This window comes from Poromitra crassiceps, assembly GCF_964638095.1.
Source record: "Poromitra crassiceps genome assembly, chromosome: 15".
NCBI classification, from domain to species: Eukaryota; Metazoa; Chordata; class Actinopteri; order Beryciformes; family Melamphaidae; genus Poromitra; species Poromitra crassiceps.
The window spans coordinates 16,133,606-16,155,702 of NC_139634.1; the positions used below are offsets into that span (position 1 = coordinate 16,133,606).

A 22,097-nucleotide genomic window follows, 5' to 3' on the forward strand; every position below is an offset into this window, starting at 1 on the left:
GTGTGTGTACTAGTATCTATTCATCAAGGCCCATTTAGGAAATAGCTAACATACCTCTGGAGCCAGTCTGCCTGCTTTACTCTCACTCACTCATTTGATTCTTTCTGCTTGTTATTCTGCTCTGATATAACACCTGCGCTCTCACATCCATTGTCAATAGAGAGAAATGTTGAAAGAATTGTTCTAAATCAAAAATTGCGGCGTCAACTGAGCTACCACTCACGAGAAGCAATGGAAACTCTAATACTGTTGGTTGATGTTAGTGTCCCAAGAGATTCACTGAGATACGAAATTCTCTTTGAACTAAGTGCTTTGATCCACCTGTCCAACCTCTAAAATCTGATACTTTTCTTAAGTTAACTAGCGTTTTATGCTGTTAAGTGCCTAGCTACACACTGGAAAATTGAATTTATAGGTACAGGACGGACAAACCCCGCCTTTATTTGTCACAATGCCCCGATGCATGCGCACACATTATACACACCCGCACATGCCTAGGAAATGTGTGTGAAATTTGTCATGTTTCCCATCCTGGCTCACCATGGGCTTTTGCCAGGAGCGGTGGGCAGCTGCAGTGAAGTGCCCGGGGACCAACTTCTTCCAACCGCCGCTGGTCAGATGAGCCAGTTAGTGGCTTTATAAAGCGTGATGTTGTGATGATGAAACACAAAGAGAGATGCAGTCTGCCACAGATCAATGGCCATGGCCTTTAATTGTGGGGGGGGGGGGAGAATAACGATTGGCAAGAAAGAATGAGGCAGGGCAGATTACCAATCAGTCAACAAACTCACAGTCACAGGTTAGGGCTCACTCAATGCCAGTCCAGGCTCCCCCTAATTGCAGTAGTCAATATCGATTAGGTATGTTTCTCCGGCCGCCACCACCACACACATTTTAGACAGCAGTCCATTCTCTCTGGTCTAAAAAGTTCAACATACTCCAGTTGAGTGGACTCCAGCACTTGGCCCTGGATACAGCCAACAGGTAGGAGCGTAACAGCTCTTCTCCATGGGATCGCTCTGCCCCTCACAGTAACCCAAACACAGAGCCACCAAGAAGGTTTCGATTTTAACACTGAAAGTACCACTGAACCAGAGGATCCTTGTACCCTGGGTGGAAATAAAGATAATAGCACAATGGAAATTCATATTAAAGGCACTTGACTACACACTTTTTTTTTGTTGGCCCACTAGATGTTGCTCTAGAGCAGTGCTACTCAACTTGCGGCCCGCGGGCACCCTTGTGTGGCCCGCGATGGAATTGCACACACAAAAATAAATAATACAGTGCACCTGAATGCAACATGCAAGATACCCGCTGAATAAGTGTCCAAATGTTCATGTCATTCTGGCCAATACTCCACTTCTGTTATGGCATTTCAGTCTGGAATATGGAATATCTTTCAATAATCTATGATTTAGCTGCTAACTTGGCAAATACCGGCGTCTGCTTGCTACCCAGGCACTTATGTATGTACTTAACCTAACTAACTTAACCTAACTAACTATCCGGTGTGCACAACATTGTCAGACTAAACTCTGGCTGACACCCCAAAAACCTACAATCCGCTACAGAAACATGTATATTGTTTGTTTATTAACTGGCCCCTGGCCTTCTATCATTTCACGAAAGTGGCCCCCGGGCAAAGCAAGTTGAGTATCCCTGCTCTAGAACAGTAGTAGATAAAAACAGTCTATGAAACACATAGGCTTTCAACGCTACCGTATGCCAACGCTCTCCCAGCTGTCTGCTGTGCTTGCACTAGTGACTAGACAGCCTGCAGGGGGAGCCACAATGGACCGACCGCACTGAGACGAAAACTGGGAAATGCACGGTCCCACAGCTACAACAACACACAGCACCATACGCTGACCACACGCACGAAGGAACCGACGGACAGCTCAGCCCTTGGACAGGCTTGATAACAACAAACCTGGTTTTCACAACACAGATGTGGGCGTGGCTTCCTTCACTCAGAACAATATTACTCGCCTGTCTCACTAGATATATAATAGTGGTTTGCTGGCATCTCTGTCGGGTTCCCAGCAGCACTCTCCCCAATTTTGAAGTCGATCCGACGAACAGTTCTTGAGATTTTGTGTTGCCAGTAGGTGGCGCTATGACTACACACTTGGCCATATTGCACGAAATTTGGCACTGCACGCCGTCGGGTTCCCAGCAGCGCACTTCCCGAGTTTGAAGTTGATCCATTACTGAATGGATATTTGTGAAATTAAGCCATGTGCATGTATTTAAAATTAACACCATATATTTAGATTAGACTGCTGAATGTTATATCATATGAAGTAACCGCGGTAAAGTCAGACGGAAATAAAGTCAACTTCAGCTCCCCCTAACCTGTGTCTGCACGTCTGTCTGTCTTTGTCTCCTTAAAGATGAGGACCAGGAGACATCTGGGGATTTTGGCAGCGGGGGCGCGGTCATTCTCCTCGACGACCAGGAGGAGGAGCCAACAATGAGTGGGCGGAGCCGACAGAAGAAGAGACGGGGGCGGATCCACCCCCGAGGAGCCATCGAGGACGACGAGGACGAGGAAGACGACAAAGATGATGAGCTCGGCTACGTTTGGTAGCTCCGCACACCATTTACTCTGCCATCAGCCAACCAGGAAAGTCCGTTATCTCAGCACAGATGTGAAGCCATTCCAGTCAGTGTCTCCTCCAGCCAGCTCGGCAGTGGTTCATCTTTTGACTCCTGAACTTGTTCTTGTAATCCCTGTCCCTTACCTAAATCTCTTTCTTCAGTGACCTCTGACCTCATCTTTATCAAGTGTCTCTCTCTTTCCTCAGACAGAAAACAGAGGCTTTTACTTTTCAACAAAGACTGTCCAGTCCCTTTTAGAATTCTGCTCAAGCTGTCCAGTCCCTGCTTCTACCATCCCCAAACATACAATCTTTAACCTCTACTAGAATGGACTCACTTCTCTGTTTTCCTTCTCTCATTATGCTGTTCCTCCTCTCCCTCCCTGTGTGTCCATGTCAGAGCCTCTGGTCAGTGTGTGAGGCCAGTGAGCTGGTGTGTTGGATGTAAATATGTTTCCTCCAGGACGGCCAGATTCTGGGTCCTGTTCCCCGTCCTCCCATCAGAGGTCCATGCTCATGTTCTGTGTTCCACTGCTGGGTTCCTCGCAATGTTCTCCAATGTTTCTGCAACGGCCGCCACTCTCCCAGGCTCTGAGAAGCTCTCTCCGTTATTCCTCGGAGGATTGTAAATTATTTAATCGTTGATCTTGAATGTCCCAGAAAGCCCAGGAAGCAATGAGATTAATGATGTATCGTCGTTGTTGTTGCATGTTTCTCATCGTGTTTCTGTAAAAGAGAGGTTTTCCTGGCCAGGTCTAGCTCTATGCATCTCAAACTGAAAGTGACGCCTATTTTGGCTGCTACAATACTTTGTTGCTATGTTGATGCCGTCTAGTGTCTCTTTGGTTCTTCTCCCAATCTCAGGAGGTTAGAAAGTACATGCTGTTGCATCACAGAGGGATAGCAGTGTAGAAAAGCAAGCGACAACGCCTACGACTCTGCAGCGCCTTAGCCAGCCATTCTGTCTCTAATTGGCCAATAAGGCTGAGGTGGTTTGACTGCATGGACCCTAGAAGAAGCAGCTCCTGAGCTGGGAGGACATGTGAAGCTGGGGAGCGGAGAAGAGGATCTGTTGCCTCTGCCTCCCGACATTGGATATGTTCAGTGATTTAAAATTGAAACCTTCACTATGTCAACAAGTGAACTTTTATTTGTAACTTTGAAAATTTAAGTAAAGTGGCACTTTGGGTGTCTTTTGAACCTTCCAAGCCTGCGTCCCTGCGTCTGTTGTTCTCTTATTGTTCCACAACTAGAGTCACGGGGTCTTCACAGAAAAAACAAAATTATGATGAGATAAAAAAATAAGTCTCTTTCCTGGATGTGAAAGTGCAGATATATTTATGTTTCTCATACTTCCCTCTTTGTTTTTCCGAGGCTGAGATTTCTTTGCAATAGTACAATGAAAACCCTCCATCGAATCTGACCTTTTCCAAACCGTAACAGAGCAGCCTCTAGAACCTGCCAACCTGCAACCTGCTAGAGAGACTCTTATCTTGGCTGTGAAAAAGAAGAAGCATGAAGGCAACTGTGCCCCTGCTGTTAAAAAAGAGCATAAAAGCTTAATCAGTGTTTCTTGTAATATCATTGGCTAATGGGACAGCTGACCCTGCTGGCTTGAAACGGTCCGCTCAGCAGTTTGAAAATGCATTGTACCAACAGTCAGAGGAGAACGGCTGAAACGGCCCATTCAGCAGTTCAGAAACCACAACCACGATCACCATCAGCTACTCCAGACAATAGATTTAACTATGCAAAGCAAATTACAGCAGGAGCAGTGTATGGTGTTAAATTACCCTATTCTGAGACCATAACTAGCCCATTGATACCTGATGCAGCATTTGTGTGTGTATCCCTTTAAGACCGCGAACCGCGTTAACGCGGTTCGCGGTCTTAAAGGGATACACACACAAATGAGGGACATACACGCAAATGCTGCATCAGGTATCAATGGGCTAGTGCAGCATTGTGTGCCACTCCCGACTTTTACTATCCCATATAGGCTACAAAAGCACATTATTCTTCCCTCTATTTTATTCCATTGTTTATATGCTGCATCATACTTTGTTGTTTTGTTGTTGTTTACATCTCAGTCAAGCTGCATCTCAGAAGTTTATATTTGCTCCTGATTTAAGCCAACACAACACACAGTTTATTACTGTGCATCTATTGCACTCCGCCGCTCACTTTCAAGCCTCTCTGTGCCTCTCACAGTCAAAGGCACTTTATCATTCTTATTTCACTTCCTCTCTCCTGGAGGCAGCTCCATCTTCATTTCAGCACGGGGGGATGCGTCATTGAGTTTTATCCTCAGGGCACTCCTTTCCTCCACTTCATTTCTCTAATTTTGCTTTTTTATTATCCACAGATGGCTTTCCTGTCAGGCCCGCCCTCAGCCCCAGGGGCGTGTCCTGTCAGGCGGGGCCCGCCCTCAGCCCGGGGGGGTGTGTGTGTAATTCGTGGCCATTTGTAGGCCTGAACTAGTGTTTTATTGAACATGAGATATGGTGTTGTTCTGTGTTTGTGTTCGGTGTTTGTTATTAAGATTGTTTATTGCCTTACGGTGCAGATTTCACTAGCCTACTCTTAAATACATAGGTTAGTGTGAATAGTTTGGGTAACAATTTACACTAAGGTACACAAGATGTAGAGTAGTTATAGGGAACTAATGAGGAACTAACTACAGTATTAGTTAATGGTAAGTTATTGAGTAACTCCTAATCAAATGTCATGGAGTAGATAAGTAGTTAATTGAGAGGCGAATGAGGGAACTAATGGGGAACGTTTCTCAATTAACTAATGATTAGTGCAGTGCACACATTTCTCCCTATTCACCCCACTGTGGGCACTTTCTTTTCTTTTCTCCACACTGCACTCCGTCAGGTCCCCCTAAGCGCACTCCCCAAGTTTGAAGTCAATCCGACGAACAGTTCTCGAGATACATGAAGGACAGACATACATACATACAGGCAGACAGACAGACAGACACTCCTGGAATTATAGTATACTGTAGATAGATAGATCATCTACTACTCTATGACATTTGATTAGGAGACACTCAATAACTAATCATTAACCAATAGTTAGTTCCTAATTCCTTCCTCATTAGTTCCCAACTCTAAATTGTGTGCACCTTATTGTAAAGTGTTGCCATATTTTGTCTTAATCCTGACCATTACTGAATCAGAATCAGAATTATTTTATTTGCCAAGGTATGTTTTCACATAGGCCCACTAGGAAATTGTCTTGGTGCGATGAACTACTGATAAATAACCATTCAACCCATCTCTGATAACATAAAGCCTTGACTTGCATTGCGTCTCTTTTCCCAATGCCTTCACTGTGAGTGTGAGGTCAATAGCCTAATTCTACCAACCTACCCTATTACTGGGCTGTACCGAGCCATATGCCAAGTAAGGTTGTCATCTAAATGGATGTAAGGTCTAAATCAGTGGTCCTCAAATCCGGTACTGGGGGTCTAGAGTGCTGCTAGTTTTCTGTTCAGGTACTTTTCATTCTAGCTGTCTAATCAGGGTCTCATTTAGACCTCGGACGACAGGGGAGCGCAATTAACTCCCTGTCAGAATGGAAACCCAGCAGCGCTCTGGACCCCCAAGACCAGATTTGAGGACCACTGCTCTAAACGCCTGCCTATGTAATTGGCACAGACGTTGTAATAAGTAGGGATCATCTCTCCCTAATCGGTCACAGCCCACCTCTTCCACTCACACTCTCTTTCATGCTTGGCTGCCCCAGACCAGGCAGCTTGCGGAGAGTCAGAATGAGCGCTTCCCTTTATTGTGGGGACGGAACAAAACGATTCAGGAAGTTGCAAATTTAGAAAGAGATCATGCCGTTCTCATTAACACTTTGCTGGTAAGCCAAGGCATACCTGTGATCACACTTAATTAGCGGGAGTAGTGCTGCTCTACTAAATAAATTAAACTGGAAATAACTTGTACGTTTACAGTGGCTTCACTGCTGGCAGCCAGTGATAAATTTAATTAGAACTTTTAGCTGTGCAGTCAGATGAGACCAAACCATATTAAAAGGGGTTTCACATTACCGCCACACCAATAAATCTATTTACCCATTAAGGTTTTCCAAATTCATTTTTTTCCGTATCTGAATTTTGCCGAGCCAACTCCAGCTTGTCCATCATGCTCCCTAATGCCACCGCCACTGGATTTATACCATTAAATCCATTATTTCCCATGCAATAAGAATGTGAGTTGAATGTCTAAACACAGTGTGTGACACCACTGCCCTCTGGTGGTGGGTGGAGCAGTCGGCAGCTAGTTTAGATGTATGCATAAAGAATTTGCTTTCAACGTTCCTGGAAACGGTTTATTTATCATCGCTATCATAATACAATTTAATTTTCTCTTGTAAATCTCTATTTACAGTGCATATATGTAGTGGTTAAAAGTATCATCATCACATATGGTCAAAGCATATAGGAGCGATGGTTTGCATAAAAAAAAGGCACTTTCTCAGGATAAAAGATGCCACAAATGTGAACTGTGAGCACATTCTACCAGTGTGTGTTTCACATTGTGAGTTTCAGGTGGAATCAGACATCTCGAAGGGAAGACCTCCTTGTCTTGAGCTTGTATCAAAAGCTTTGGGTTCTGGCTGTAGATGGAAGGAATTGGATAAAAATGTCTACATATTGTGTGCTGCTCTCAGCACAATTTCATACTTGTTCAGTTTTGGCTATGGAACAGACTGACCCAAGACTTCTGCAGTGGCAACAGTGTCCTGGTATTCTTTTCGAATTTTTGTAACTCCACCTGGATCAGATAAAGCGCAGAGCTGATTGACGTCTCCTCTCACCAATGGTTACTCTGAGCGGCATCTTCTACATCCATGATTCGTGGAAGTCGGCCACTAGCCCCGCCTTCCAGGTAGCCCGGCTTCACAGCGGGCGTATCTGAGAGCCGCCTCCTGCTCTTGGTCAGGTCTGGACAGAGAGATATGAGATAGACTGAAGTCAAACTCAACCGATGGGCGACAGCCACCTACCACCCTGACAGATGGAAAAGTTGACCTGAATTCAACCTTCAGTAAGACATCAGATTCTCACCTGAGATTGCCAATAACATCTTGCGTCTGGCTCCGAAGGTGGAGACGCCCACTTCTTTCAGATCCTCATCAGACAGAGTGAGGAATGTCTGGTAGTCAATCTGGATGAACAGAGCACAGATGGCAGTTGCATAGACTCAGTTGTTGTCAGTCTCTTAACGCTTCACTCAACTAGATTGGTAGGCGGGGACATTGCAATTGTCTGGCATCGCAAGAGTAGCAGTTGCATCATGACGTTCATTCATAATGCAGAACGCTTGGCAGATAAACAAGAGAGAGTGTGTGTGTTCTGTAAAGTGCCTTGAGATAACTTGTTATGATTTGGCACTATATAAATATAACATTGATTGACTGACTGATTGATTGATTGATTTGAGGAAAGTGAGGACATTTTGGGCAGTCCTCACTTTCTCACACACCTTCAAAGGGCTGTTTGAAGGTTAGGACTTAGGGTTTGGTAGACATTTAGTTGTGATGATGGTTAGGGGCTAGGGAATGCATTATGTCAATGAATGTCCTCACTAAGATAGCTGTTCCTCCCGACTCTCCATATCATATGTTTAGTTTACCTCTTGTTGTTCGAACACATCAATGTATTTCCCCAAGCCCAGCTGGCTGAGCAGGTCAGGCAGGTCGTCTATGATTTGGGGGGAGGGGCTCCGCTGGCTGCAGGTCGACGCCCTCCTGGATGAGGAAACACCCTCAAAGTAGAAGATCTCCGCTAGTCAGAGGTCCAAGACAAAGAACGTGACTATATCACTACCATGTACCATTGGACACTTAATACATATGATTCAAATAATACAAGGATTCAAGCATATCCCATGGAGGACACTCACAGGGTTTGTCATTTCGGCCCCTGCTCGTTGAGGGTGCAAACGCGGGGAAGGCGGAGGCGGAAGAGGAGAAGTTGGAGGGGGGTGAGGAAGGGGAGGAGGAGGAAGAGGAGGAGACGGGCGAGGACGAAGATGCGGAACCGCGTCGGTCCCTCCAGTTTTCCGAGTCGCTCCTGTTACACGCCTTCACGGCTTGAGCAGCCCACAGCTAGAGGGGAGAGACAAAGAGAGAGGTCTACATTTCAGACCCCTGTTGTCTCTATATCTGTTCCTTAAGGCTGAATGGATGAGAGGGAATGGTTATCATTGATCACAATTCATTGATTTAGTCTCATATTCGACCTTCAAATCTTGTTTTTCTTAAATCAAGATAAATCTGCCAATAGGGGAAGATGACTCCAAGGTAGTGTCACTTTTTTCATGACTTTTCTCGAAATCAGTGTCAGTATCTTGAAAGAAGTCTGAATGAGGCAGAACACAAATATTGAAACAAGTTGATTTGCATTGGAAGATTTTTTTCACACTTATTTTCAGACAATTATGATTTTACAACTCAATAATTGACACATTTCACAGTAACCATTTTGAGGTGGTAAAGCAGGAAGTAAAGCAGGTGTAATCAAATACCATCAATGATGGTTCCATTCCATTTAGGGGTTCCAGTGGCAGGGCCCTCTTTAATGTCATTGATTACACCTGCTTTACCACCTCAAAAAAGTTGCTGTGAAATGGGTCTATTGACCTATTGTCCTATTGTCAATGGACCTCTAGCCTATTGACTATAGAAAATCAAATCTCAAATCTCAAGCTTCTCTGTTGCTGTTGCCTGACATGTGATAGAAGCAATCGCTCTCTAGAAATCATCAACGCCTTGGGCAAAACGGGTGCTTTCTCCTTGCTTCCCTCAGTCTCAGAGGAGAACTGGAGGAGGAACATCTCCTGCATCTATTAACCTAAGTGCTTCTGCTCCTCAGTCACTGCCTACCGAGCATGCAGATCAGAAGGCGTCTAAACAGCCGGGGAATGAGGTGAAGCAGCCCAGGTAAACAGGCTGCTGATGAGGGGCTGTTTGTTGACCGGGGGCCATGGTATCAGGCCCCAGGTAATTGAGCGTGCAACTTGGCAGTGCTTACCCTACAGAGAGATAAATGCCTGAAACTGTTAGAGGGCAATATCAATAAATGAGACTGTGTCAGTTGGCCGTAATGGGGATGCTAATTTGATTGCACTAGCTGCTATTTAAAAAAAAAACTCATCTTCGGTTCATATGAATTCAACAAGTACAGAAAAAGTGTGAACTTCATCCATCTGGCACAAACTAAAGAGAAAAGACTAAAAGCATTTGAGGCCCTGAGATGGCCCATACCATGATACAGTAAGTAGGAGTAGAGAGGAAAGCAATTTAATGTTAGTCTCACTACAGAGGTTAAAGCAATATTCCACTCAGTTTTAACATCTGGGTTTATTCAGCAATTCAAGGTAGGGTTTGTACCTGCTGCTGGCTGGTGCCGTTGCTCAGGTAGGGTTTGTAGCTGCGGCGGCTGACATTACGGAGCTCCTTCACGGCCTCGGCGGGCATGGACTTGGAGAAGCCCAGGCCGCTCCACGTGTCTGTGGGCGTCCGAACCTCCGTCACCACGGGCTTCCTCTGCATGGCTGAAAACACCCACACACACACACACACACACACAGAGAAGGAAAGCACACATTCAATAAGTCATACAAATATACAAAATACTGTAGGCTACAGCTATACGGCAATATGTGCACCCAGTACACAAAAATATTCAAATTCATATTGATATGCTCTTTTTTTCATGTTTATTATACACACACTCAAGTTTTCTATCTACTCCCCTGACAGTCTGAATTGAATAGATGTGGTTTCAGGTGTGAAATAATACTACCGAATTATACATAGTACTTATAATTGCTGGTATGCGGAGCATGCTTCATAAAGCACAGATTGCATATTATACTGAGACAGATAAAGAATGACCCTGGGACTCTTCTGGCACCGGAATAGCATCCATTTGTGAATGTGTGATAAAAACTGTTATAGCACTTGAGAAAGAGTGCGATACCAACAGGATTGTAACTGGTGGGTTATTATTTGTGTGTGTAAATGTTCCATTCATATACTGGCATATGGGTATCTTAATGACTGTGAGGCAGATGGCCCATTCAAACTGCTAATTCATAATCCCATAAAGAAACACTGGGGGAATTGAGCGCCATTTGGCTGCAGATCTTTCCAGTATCTCTCATTCTGGATGATAGATGAGGTTGTGTTGTTTGTGTTTGTGTGTGTGTGTGTTTTGCCTGCATTGCTTATCTGCATAAAACTGTGAATTAAGTGGGAGTGCCAATGCTGCTCTATTATAACTTTGGCACGGTGCAGCCCACAAACAGCTCCCCTCCATCAGTGGTCTTGGCGGTGTGCAGCGCCGAAATGGGTCCCCTCTATCAAATTCCTGGCTCTGCTCAGCATATTAATGTGTTCATCACTGATTGGAATAATAAAAAAAAGGCTGCAACAATGAAGTGGCCTATCCAATCATATGGCATGAAAACATTTACAGAACATGGCCGACCCTTGATGCACCAGCAGTACTGTCTATATCCTATAATAAGAATGCGAAGTGACGTCTGTGAGTGAGTGAGTCAGCAGAATTGTGTCCGGCCACAGCTAGGCCATTTTACGTGCGATCGGGCTGAATCTTTCGGGAAATGTAAAGAGCACCCCCTGTGGGTGACCTAACGGAGCTGTATTTTTTAATTGGGTAATTAGAGCCAACTAAATGGGCAAAAATGGCTAATTAGTGGCCAAAATGCCTCAACACAGGTTCAGCCCCATGGAGACCTCCAGAGTGGAGAAGCCGACAGGTGAGCGGAGTTTGCATCCACCAGTGAACTCTGGAGCAGCACACGGGTGAGCGGAGTTGGAATCAGCCAGTGAGAGACTCTGTGAGCGAGGCCTGACTAAATGGCCAGTCACACAGGGATGGATATTCATGCTAGTATCTATGAGCTAAGGTGACCAGATTTCTCAAATGAAAATCGAAATGAAAATTTCCAGTCCGGCAATCAAATATATTATTAAAATATCCACTGTTATTACCCATGAAATAAGAAGGGGGATGATTCCAGTTTCATTTATTCCCCCCCCCCCCCCCCCCCCCCCCCACACACACACACACACACACAACACACTTCACTGTGCCCCTTTACAAAATGTCACTGTTCTCTAGCAGCATGGCCTGGCCATCCTACAGTGCCAAATGTTTCTTGAATAGCCTCAGATCTCAAAAAGTATTCTCAGTGTAGCCTGTGACCATAGATCAATGGAAACCGCTTGGATAGCACTGTCCTAATTGTTGGTACAGGAGTCTGTACAGAGTTCTCGAGGCCACAGTGAGACAGGAAGACATATGAAACATTTAGGTGCACTAACCTCGGGTTGCCAGCAGTTTCTTCTTCTCATAGTCGTAACCCTGCACAGCACACAGGGAATAGAGGGGGTAAATAATGCATGAAATTGAATTATTTTTTCTTCTTAGGAGCACAGGAGGAGGGGAACCTAATTTACGGCGGGAACAAACACCCACGCGCCGCAGCGCTTCCTGCTGTTACGCCGGTGAACTTGTTAATCCTGCGCACGGTAACTTTGAGAGCGAGAGGTGACAAAAAGACAGGAAGCAAACAAGCAGAAAAATCAATCCTCCAAACGGCGCCTGGCAGGGGTCATGGAGGTGAGAAATCAATCGGTTCCACAACACCACAAATAACAAAAAGCTGCTGCTGCCTTCCATCTCTTGTCATCTAAACTGGGCCTGGGATAAACAAACATTAAGCTGTTGTGTATTCAATCTTGTCTTCTCTTTTTTCTTGCTCCCCTAGGCTCTGGAGCAGTGTTTCTCAACGTGGGGTCCGAGGACCATCAGGGGTCCTTGAAAGGGTTCCAGGTGGTCCCCAGCAAATTCTTTCATTTACAAGAAGTTAACACAATTATAGATTTTTTTTTATCATAGTTTCTCTGTTATCTCTACCTACAATGCAGATAGTCATGGGATTCTGGACAAAATCATATCTAACAATAGAAAATGGCTCTGATGTGGACTAAATGAGGGGTCCTTGATATGAAAAAGATTTAGAATTACGGCTCTAGACAAGGATTCATTTTACAGCACCGGCAAACCTCTCCTTACAGTATGTACAGTAAATCAGAGACTGGAACATCTGATCACTGATAATCTGTTGTAGCCATGTTATATTCTTCATAACTGGCTGTAATGTATCAGCTGGGGAGGAAAGAGAGAGATCTCCACTTCTTGTCTCTCCTCACCTCATCAGTGAGAGCATCGACGTGAGCCAGCGTCATCTCTCTCCTCAGGCTGTTCCTCCTGTCGCTCCTCCCTCCCTCAAACTCTCCATTCAGGAATCTGAACAGGACACACACACACACACACACACACACACACACACACACACACACACACACACACACACACACACAAACAAGAAATGTCTGTAAATCTTTTCCCCCCCAGATTCCTCTACACTACCCAGATGCCCCAAAATCTGTAAAACTTGAGAGCTTAACAACTCTTGCTCCTTCTCCCAAAACGGCAGTAATGCTGCGACTTAATAGGAGGATTTCAAAGGCAGTGTCAAGATGCTATATCATTATGATGCATTAGAGCAGAGCTGCTCCAGTAAAAATGCACAGCGCCGCAAAGTTTCTCTGTTATCTCGAGTGCTACGAGATTACCTACAGAATGAGACTCAGCAAAGAGCTAAACATAGATGAGGTCAAGATACAAAGAACAAGCATTGCTTTCTCCAACATGGTTTTCTGTGTTTGCAACTGGCGCATGCAGGTGTGCGCTGTGTGTGTGTTCACCTGTGTGTCAGGGCCTGACCCGTAGAGTGCCGTCTGCCTATCTGGCTGAAAACCCTGCTGTGCTCGGGACCCTGGAGGCTCCCTCTCCGAACCATCAGCCCCACCCTGCTGCTGCACACCGCCTCACACACCTCCGATGATGTCATCACCGTGGGCCCGAAACTCTCGTCCTCCGATTGGCTGGATTGGTCCTCATTCTCTGGGATCTGAAGAAGATAGAGAGGAAGTCAGTGGTTGGTTTTGGTGTCTCTTTGGGCTTTACGGCAAAACTTTCCAATAAGAGGACACTAACCTGATTAACAGTTAGTTATGCTTAATAAACATGAACTAATTAGCATTAACTAACCCTTAGTTAACAGCCCTGGCCATAAGCTTGCTCTAACCTTAACCTTAGTGACTTCATGCCTCAACCAAACCACACCTTAATTAATTAGTTAACTAGGGTTAATCAATACTTATTAAGCATTAATTAGCCCTTAATTAATGTACCCTTATTGTAAAGTGTTACCAGCTTTAGTAAGAGCATTTTCAATAATCCAACACATAGAAACCTTCTCCAGTGGCCGGCTGTCAGTCCCCTTCAGTCCTGCCCTCCCTTCCTCAATGGGAGGGGCCAAGCCTGGCGGAGGCAAGGGGCGGGGCTTAGCCTGACTTTGACATCCAATCATCAGCTCAGGATTGGGAGCAGACATAGGGCCTGACCAGCGAGGGAGGCACAAAAGACAGTGAGTAGAAGATCGCAGTAAGTTCATATCTAAAATGTAGACCAGCAGGGCACATTGACTCACCCTGCTCAGACAGGCGGAGCTGCTGCAACAACATGTTGAGCCAGTAGTTGGTCAGCCCGCTGCCGGTCAGCGGGGGGTCCAGGGTCAGCGGGGGGTCATCAGGGGTCATCTTGGTGACCTTGGCGGTCTCACGGGAGTCCAGCCCCAGGAGCAGCCCACGGGCCTCATACAGATTGCAGATGTTCCTCTCCAGACCCTTCACCACCACTGACTGCACACCAATACAGAGACTTAGATTAGCATGCAACCCCACAGCTGATCGAGTGAGACGACAAGTGAGAATAATGTCAAGCAAGAGTGGTTTATCCAGAAATCAGAATGGCCGTTTCAGAAATATTTCAATAGGAATGGTTCAGTGGGTCTGTAACGTCCCAGACTGTTTTGACATAATAAAAGTATAGTGAGGCTGCCATCATGTACCTTGCTGGTCTGTTTGACTTTGGGCTTGACACTGATGAACACGCCCAGGTTCTGCATCATCTGAGCCAGCTTACGAGGATCCGCCTCCCCGTCCTCACGCATGTCAAACATCAGACACACAGGCAGGCAGTCCTGAATCATACAAAATAAGATGAGATTGGATGATATTGAAATGATTCCTGTGGGGATGACTGCAAACGAGCTGAGAGCAGAATGTAGCAAATAGGAACAGAACACAAGCATGGAATATGAGTTTTGACACATGCGAATGCTCCAACTTTTCAAAGAATAAGCAACTGCTACAGTTAGCTCTCGGGATTGCTTTGAACACAATCCTACCTAAACAACCTTATCCAGCGCTCCCATTCCCCCAAGTCCCTCCCATTTCCCCAAGCCCCTCCCATCCCCCCAAGCCCCTCAAATCAAGTCCAAGCTTGGTTTCCTTTACAGAAACAAGCTCTGTTTCACTCACACCTCCAAAATGTTCAAATCATGCGTTATCCTTCCTTCGATTATGGTGATGTCATTGACCAACATGCCACAAAAATGACCCTTCCTCTACCATTGCCGCCATAAGATTTGCCACTGGAGCCCCGCCCCCTACCACACTTATCAATGGAGTCCCCTACCACACTCATCACTGCTCACTGTACAGTCAAATAGGCCTCACCTCTCTCCAAGACAGACGTGATTCACCTTGATTTACAAAGCACTCAGTGCACAGTACACACCCCGGCCTAACTAACCAAACTGCTGCACAGCACATATCCACATCTACTTACAACCTCAGATCTAACTCTCTAAATTCTCTCGCTGTCCCAAAAACCAACAACTCATTTGGTAGCAAAGCAGTCTGCTGCTGCATCAGCTTGGAATGGACTTAATAAATCGCTAGTGCTGGGCAGGTTTGTTGACTTGGCTGCCTTTGGCAGACAGTTGTCTTTTCTAACACACGTAGCAATAGACCCTTTTCACTGTGGCTATTTTGGCTCTCAAAGGCAGGAGGATAAACACAGGTGTACCAAAACATTAATTAGGGTTTCCAACTTCTAGTCCATTTTGGTGTTCCAGTGCTGCTGGGGCCCTAATTAGTGAGTTGGTTGCACCTGTGTTTATCCTGCCTTTTAGACACAAAATGGCAGCTGTGAAAAGGGTCTACCGTCAACTATCCTGACACCCCTGTGCCCTGTCCCCGTGTCCTAACCCTGCACTATGGCTTCTCTGCCCTGTATGTTAAGTCCTTTTACTAATAATTGCTATGTCTGTGCCTGTCTTTAATAATGTTTTAACTCTGTTTATATGTGTTTACCGGCAGGAGTGTAGTGGTAAATACAGAGGTGGGTAAACTATCCAAGGTGAGTAGTTTACCCATCTGTTTTTCGTCTCATTGATTGATACAGTTGATCTGAAAATAGGTGAGTAAACTCTGCCTCATTTCAAAGAGGTGAGTAAACTGTTTACTTGTGTTTACCCTCCCCTATGCCACTGCTGTTTACCACGTATCTACATATTGTTGCTATTCTGCGTGTGCCTTTGTGTCTTTTTGGCCAGGTCGTTCTCATAAAAGAGAATGTGTTCTCAATCATCTACCTGCTAAAATGAAGGAAATTAATGAAATTAATCTACCATGAGCTGCTGACGGGCCAGACACACTCCGTCGGCGCTGCCCTGGATGAGCAGCGCGGGCGGGTTCTGTGGAGCGCTGAGGTCGGGCAGGATGATCTGGGTCTGGGTCTGATGCATGACGCCCAGGAAGTGGGCTCCGTTCTGCCCCAGCAGGAAGAGGTGCTGCTGGGAGGTGACGTCCAGCTGGCTGCTCACCACCTGGCTGGCTGGCTGACCCGGGACCTCTGAGCCCAGCAACAGCTCCATCAGAACACACACCGCTTTCTGCTCGAGAGAGGTGGAATGACATGAGGTTTTGGAGAAATACAAAAGAAAACTACCAACTTGCAATGCATCCATATCTGCTCTCCACACATACATACATACATACATACATACATACATACATGCCTGCCTGCCTGCCTGCCTGCACACAATGTATGCACATAAATAATAATAGCAGCAGTATTAGCAGTGTAAAAAAGTACACTCATGACTGATTACTGGCAGTTTAGGAAAGTATAAACCAACTGTACTTCTGTACCTGTATGTGTTTACAAACTCATTATCTATAAGATATTATTTTATTTATTTCCCTAACACTTCACTTGTATGTGATGATTCTATCACAGTAACATAATAATAATAATAACATAATAATATGACATAATAAGAGTAAATTTTAGCGTATTCTGCTGTATTCAGTGTAAACTGGGTAAAAGCACTGCCTCAGTTGTAAATGTTACAACGTAAATGTCTGCTAACCTTGACAGCGGCGGCGTTGCCCTGCAGGCCGCGGACGGTGCAGCAGCTGCCATAGAAGGGAGGCTGGGCCTGAGGCTGGGGCGGCAGGGCCCTGAAGCTCACGCTGACCCCCAGCGCCTGCACCACCTGCTGGACGAGCGGGGAACCTGCGTCCGGCACGGCCTGGGGCACCAGGCTCACCGGGAGGTCAAAGGTCAAGGCCAGCGGCTGCAGGTCCTGGCATGGGTAAGGAGATGAGAGAGAGAGGGATGGAGAGGAGAGGGGAGAAAAGAGGCAGAGAGAGATGGGACCAGAGACAGGGGATACAATGTTTGGCTTTTTTTTTGCCAAATATACTTATCTTCTTCCTGACTGTTATGGGGCTATGGCGGGCTATTAATCACTCTCTATTGATCTCTGTGTCGTGACAGGAGTGGAGACATCGTGCTTTCAGACAAAAATCAATGGTCTGGCTGTCCCTCCTTGTTGACCACTCACTCTTATCCTCCTCCTGGCTGACTCCACGCCTTCAATTGGCCCGGCAATGGAGACCTGCGCAGATGAGCCAAAACAAGTGAGAAAAGTTGGCACAAAGAAAAACAGCATTTAAAGTCATTGAATGTGTCGTTTTTCAGATCCGTGTCAAAGTGACAGTTACTGTTGTTACGGCATGGTGAGTGGTTGTTTGCTCGTGCCCTGGGGTTTCAGAGACAGTTAGTTACCTGGTTGCTTTTGTCCCCGGTGGCGTTGTGACGGTTGGAGTCGGGGAAGTGGATGTGGCAGGATGTGACCTCCATCACCTTTTTGATGTTCCCGCCACCTTTCCCGATCACATGCGAGTGTTCTGTGTAGGCCACGTCCATCTTTAGAGTCACCTTGTTCACCTGCACGTTAGAGTTCAATATTCAGTCCATTTCAGAGGTTCGGGGGTGCAGATCCAGCAAGAAAAAGAAATGCATAAGCCAATACAGTGTATGTTTTATGCACATACAGCATTAGACACTGTAGAAGTCCTCCTATCCTTCAAAATAATCGATTATGTTTGGGGCTTTTTGCCTTCATTTGTTAGGACAGTATGTGCTGGACAGCAACGGGAGGGCAGGGAGAGAGTGGGGGAGATCATTCAGCAAATGACCGCACGTCGGATTCGAACCTGGGTCGCTGCGTGAAGGACTAAGCCTTAATGGTACGTGTTCTACCAGGTGAGCCAGGTGAGCCCCCTTCAAATAAATGTTGTTAGTAGCCTACAACAGGATCTTACAATTAATAATGAAGAACTCACCTTGGTTTCTAGCACCTCTAGTATCTTCTTTTTGGCTTCCAACACATTGGCTCTCTTCCCTTCCACCTTCACATGCGGATCTAGATGGAAAGGAAACGCGAGCTCCGTTTCACAGGTACAGATGTAACGCCATGTGTTCGATCACGCTAAAAGGCAGATGGTGAATATATTCATGGGGAAGGGTGAGAGAGAAATACAGCGGGGGAGGTGGTGGAGGATGTTAGGTGGGGGAGACAGAGACAGGGGAGGTGGTGGAGGATGTTAGGTGGGGGAGACAGAGACGGGGGAGGTGGTGGAAGATGTTAGGTGGGGGAGACAGAGACAGGAGGCTTTGATGTCGTTGCGTCTGAAACAGAAAGAGTTTGTCACCTTTCTTTGACTTGGCTCCAATCTTCAGCTTGGACGGCCATTTCACCTGAGTGTCGGTTTCTCTCATCACCTGTGGAGGTGCAAACAATAGGGGAGAGCAAGCCAGAGAGAGAGAGGTGCTGAGAGGGGGAATGCCTTTAACTGTGGGAACAACACCTGTTATTGCATTCCAACAAGGAACACGCACACACACACACACACACACACACACACACACACACACACACACACACACACACACACACAGACAATCACCACACACGCAATCAGAACACACTCATAAACACCTCAGACACCAAACACGTTTCCTTAGCCTGTGAATACAAAGGTCGATTTGCATTTGAAAGACTGTAATCATCGCCTCTATAAAAGCAATAGTCATTGGGTGTGCAGAGCATAAAGCGATGTGCTAGCAGCAGGCTCTGGCTGATCTGCACGCTACATGTACAGTAAACAGGGAGCTGACGCATGATGCTTTGAGAGAGCAGATGGAGTTTGGTCTTCTTGGCTTTGTTCAGATGGAGTTTGGTCTTCTGGCTTTGTTCGACCCGTGAATGAAAAAGCCTTTCCTCTGTGAAGCATGACTCACCCGCTCAAAAAACTTCTCGCCTGTCACGCCGTCTTCACGCTTTGGAGCTGAAAGAGAGATAGAAAGTTTACAATGTCTCCATTTATGGACATAATTATGTATTTAACAAACTGTTAAAAAATGAATGCACAACCGTTTTTTTTTTTTTTTTTTTACTTTTTTCATTATTCAGTATTATTTGTCGTATTGCTGTTCAGACAGCTGTGCAGGGTCAACATTTGTATTGTTGACCAGGCTGAAATTTGCAGAGCGAGTAGAACAAGAGGCAGCCGGGAACATAAACATTATTTTTTAAAGGCCGTCTCTCCTCTGTGACATTTACTGGGTACAGGGGGGGGTGGGGGGTCGCGAACGCCCCCCCCGCCCCCTCTCATCGCTAGGGGTTACGCTGGCCACAGCCGAGGAATGGCAAGAAAACAGTAAGGGGCGGAGAGAGAAGTTCGGGGGGTGAGGGGGCACAAATTAGCCTAGAAACAGCAAATCCCATCAATGGCATTCAGTGACGCAAAGACCTCTCACTCCACACACACAAAAAAAACTAATAACAACTGTGAAAAACACCAAGGAATGTGCGAACAAAAATCCTCATCTTCACACCGTTCAGCTAAGTCTCAAGTGCAGCCTGACAAGAGTTTTCCAACGTGCGAAGCAGCACCGAACGGAAAGAGATATATTTACTGACTGACTCTGGCTGTTCAAATAAAAGTACACATGCATTAAAACAAGCGGCAGTTATCACAGATGAATTTTGTACCTCGCATCAAGGGCGAGGACAAAATAGACAAATAGCACACAGTCTCCCCGGCAGTCGCTAAACGCGCTGTCAGAGAGCTTCCCCGCTTAACGCAGGGGAGGCATTTGTCATAAGCTGCCAGGCAGTGATAACTAACAGAGGCGGTTACCTCTGCTGCTCCCCAGACAGCCATGATAATAGCCAAAAGAGTTCTGAATGCACAAGCCATTGCGGGTCATAAATCACAGTGAACAGCTACAGGAGTCGGCAGTTATATTGATGGTGACAACAAGAGCGCAGCCACCTGCGCGCCCCGACAAGACACGCGGGGTCAGGGAGATAACGAGTGCGGTGTGTATGGGCCCCTGCCATGGATGAATTAAACTCGGGGCCCTCCTGGGACACCGTGATAGGCATCGTCAACAGAGTCACTTTCAGAGGCGGCGAGCCCGGCTTGTGTGGGGAATGGACTCTAATAGACTCTAATGGTGTCAGGCGGAATCCACACAGGAGTGCACATGCACGTTCTTTAACGTTACTGGGTCTCCATGAGAAAACCATGTCATGCTAGAGAATGGTGAACATCAAGGCATTTTGTTACTGCGGCTTCTCTTTTATGACTTTCTATCATGATTTGAAACTTTGTTTTGAAAAGTGCTACATTAAAGGAACAGCTCACGCAAAAATGAAAATTCTGTCATCGTCTACTCATGCTCGTGCCAGTTATAACGCAGTCACCATTGACTTCAGTTGTACTGTGCTGAAGTCAATGGTAACTGGTTTTCTCCAGGTGTGCTGGCAACCTCCCTGTGTGTTATATGAACAAACTTCACCTGTGTTCCAACTGGCATGAAGGTGAGTAGATGATGACAGAATTTTCATTTTTGGGTGAACTGTCCCTTTAATAAAGTCTATTATTAATCCTGGCCTACTCACCGTACAGCATGTTCTCCAGCTTCTTCCTGTCGATCCGGAACCTCTCCTCCACCCACTCGGGGTCGGAGCTCTGCCCTGCTGCTGCTGCCTTCTCCTCTCGCCCCGCTCCCGAGCTTCCTCCCCCCTCCTCCTCTTCCTCATCCTCCTCTTCCTCTCGGCACACCCGGGTGCTGCTGGGCTCAGGCTCTGCTGCTGAGGTGGGCTCTTCTACGCTAGCTTCAAAGTCAGGCTGCTGTGGTGCTGTGCTGGCCGGAGCAGGGGAGCTCTCCTCGGCTGCTGTGGCCATCGCAGGACTGAGCCGTCGTCAGGGTGCGTGTGTGTGTGTGGGGGGACGTGTGTGTGTGTGAGACCAAGGAGACCGGGACAGAGAGAAAAGGAGAGGAGAGAGGGTAAAGAAACACCCCCTCTGCCCTTGGTTTATATCCCCCCCCCTGTCACTTAATTTAGTGCACAAATCTAGCTTTCGGTCTCCCTCCCTCCCTCTCTCTCTCTCTCTCTCTCTCTCTCTATCTCTCTCTCTCTCTCTCTCTCTCTCTCTCAAGAAGGGACTGCTCATATGGCCTTGCAGTGCACAGTCTAAGGCGCATGGGGAAAGTTACTTCCGTACTGCACCTTATAGGCCTTGTCTTCTCTATCCGAGGTCGAATCCAGACAGACAAAATCTACAGCTACTACTGAGACTCCCTCTGCTCCCAGCAAATCCTCAGTAATCCACCGTTCAACATCCCCAGATTATGTGGATAGACGAGGCCTATGTGAAAAGACAAACCACACCATCACACCACACCAGGGCAAGCACATACACACTAAAGATCATACTCAAACCAACGCATAGAGCTACCACACCATCACATCACACCAGGGCAAGCACATACACACTAAAAATCAGACCAGATTGAGTTCTATTATATACACGGCTCTCAAACCAGAGCGGTGTGTATAGAACTCAAACCAATGCACAGCGCTACAGAGTCACACCAACGCACAGAGCTACAGAGTCAAACCAACGCACAGAGCTACAGAGTCACACCAACGCACAGAGCTACAGAGTCAAACCAACGCACAGAGCTACAGAGTCAAACCAACGCACAGAGCTACAGAGTCAAACCAACGCACAGACCTACAGAGTCACACCAACGCACAGAGCTACAGAGTCAAACCAACGCACAGAGCTACAGAGTCAAACCAACGCACAGAGCTACAGAGT

At 46.3% G+C, this 22,097-nt stretch overlaps 2 protein-coding genes across 2 annotated transcripts in view; one reads left to right on the forward strand and one right to left on the reverse strand.

Annotated features, from left to right (window-relative positions):
- LOC310789972 (testican-1-like) overlaps positions 1–2,593 on the forward strand; it is a gene marked incomplete at its 3' end in the record, with an annotated part of 159,947 nt that extends 157,354 nt beyond the window's left edge. The window contains exon 12 of the mRNA XM_083651693.1: positions 2,397–2,593. Coding sequence (XP_083507819.1) covers positions 2,397–2,593 — 197 coding nt within the window. The remainder of the gene's footprint in view (positions 1–2,396) is intronic.
- A 4,839-nt stretch (positions 2,594–7,432) lies between these two features.
- Positions 7,433–21,176, reverse strand: bicc2 (bicaudal C homolog 2; the record flags this gene model as incomplete). Its single annotated transcript, XM_083651768.1, has 19 exons — positions 7,433–7,563; positions 7,687–7,786; positions 8,255–8,406; positions 8,525–8,729; positions 10,014–10,177; positions 11,976–12,015; positions 12,867–12,963; positions 13,425–13,630; positions 13,976–14,121; positions 14,213–14,423; positions 14,633–14,764; positions 16,259–16,522; positions 17,003–17,218; positions 17,480–17,533; positions 17,704–17,865; positions 18,264–18,343; positions 18,633–18,702; positions 19,222–19,268; positions 20,891–21,176. 19 exons carry the CDS (start codon positions 21,174–21,176, stop codon positions 7,433–7,435), a joined length of 2,763 nt encoding a protein of 920 aa, XP_083507894.1.
- Positions 21,177–22,097: the final 921 nt, after the last annotated feature.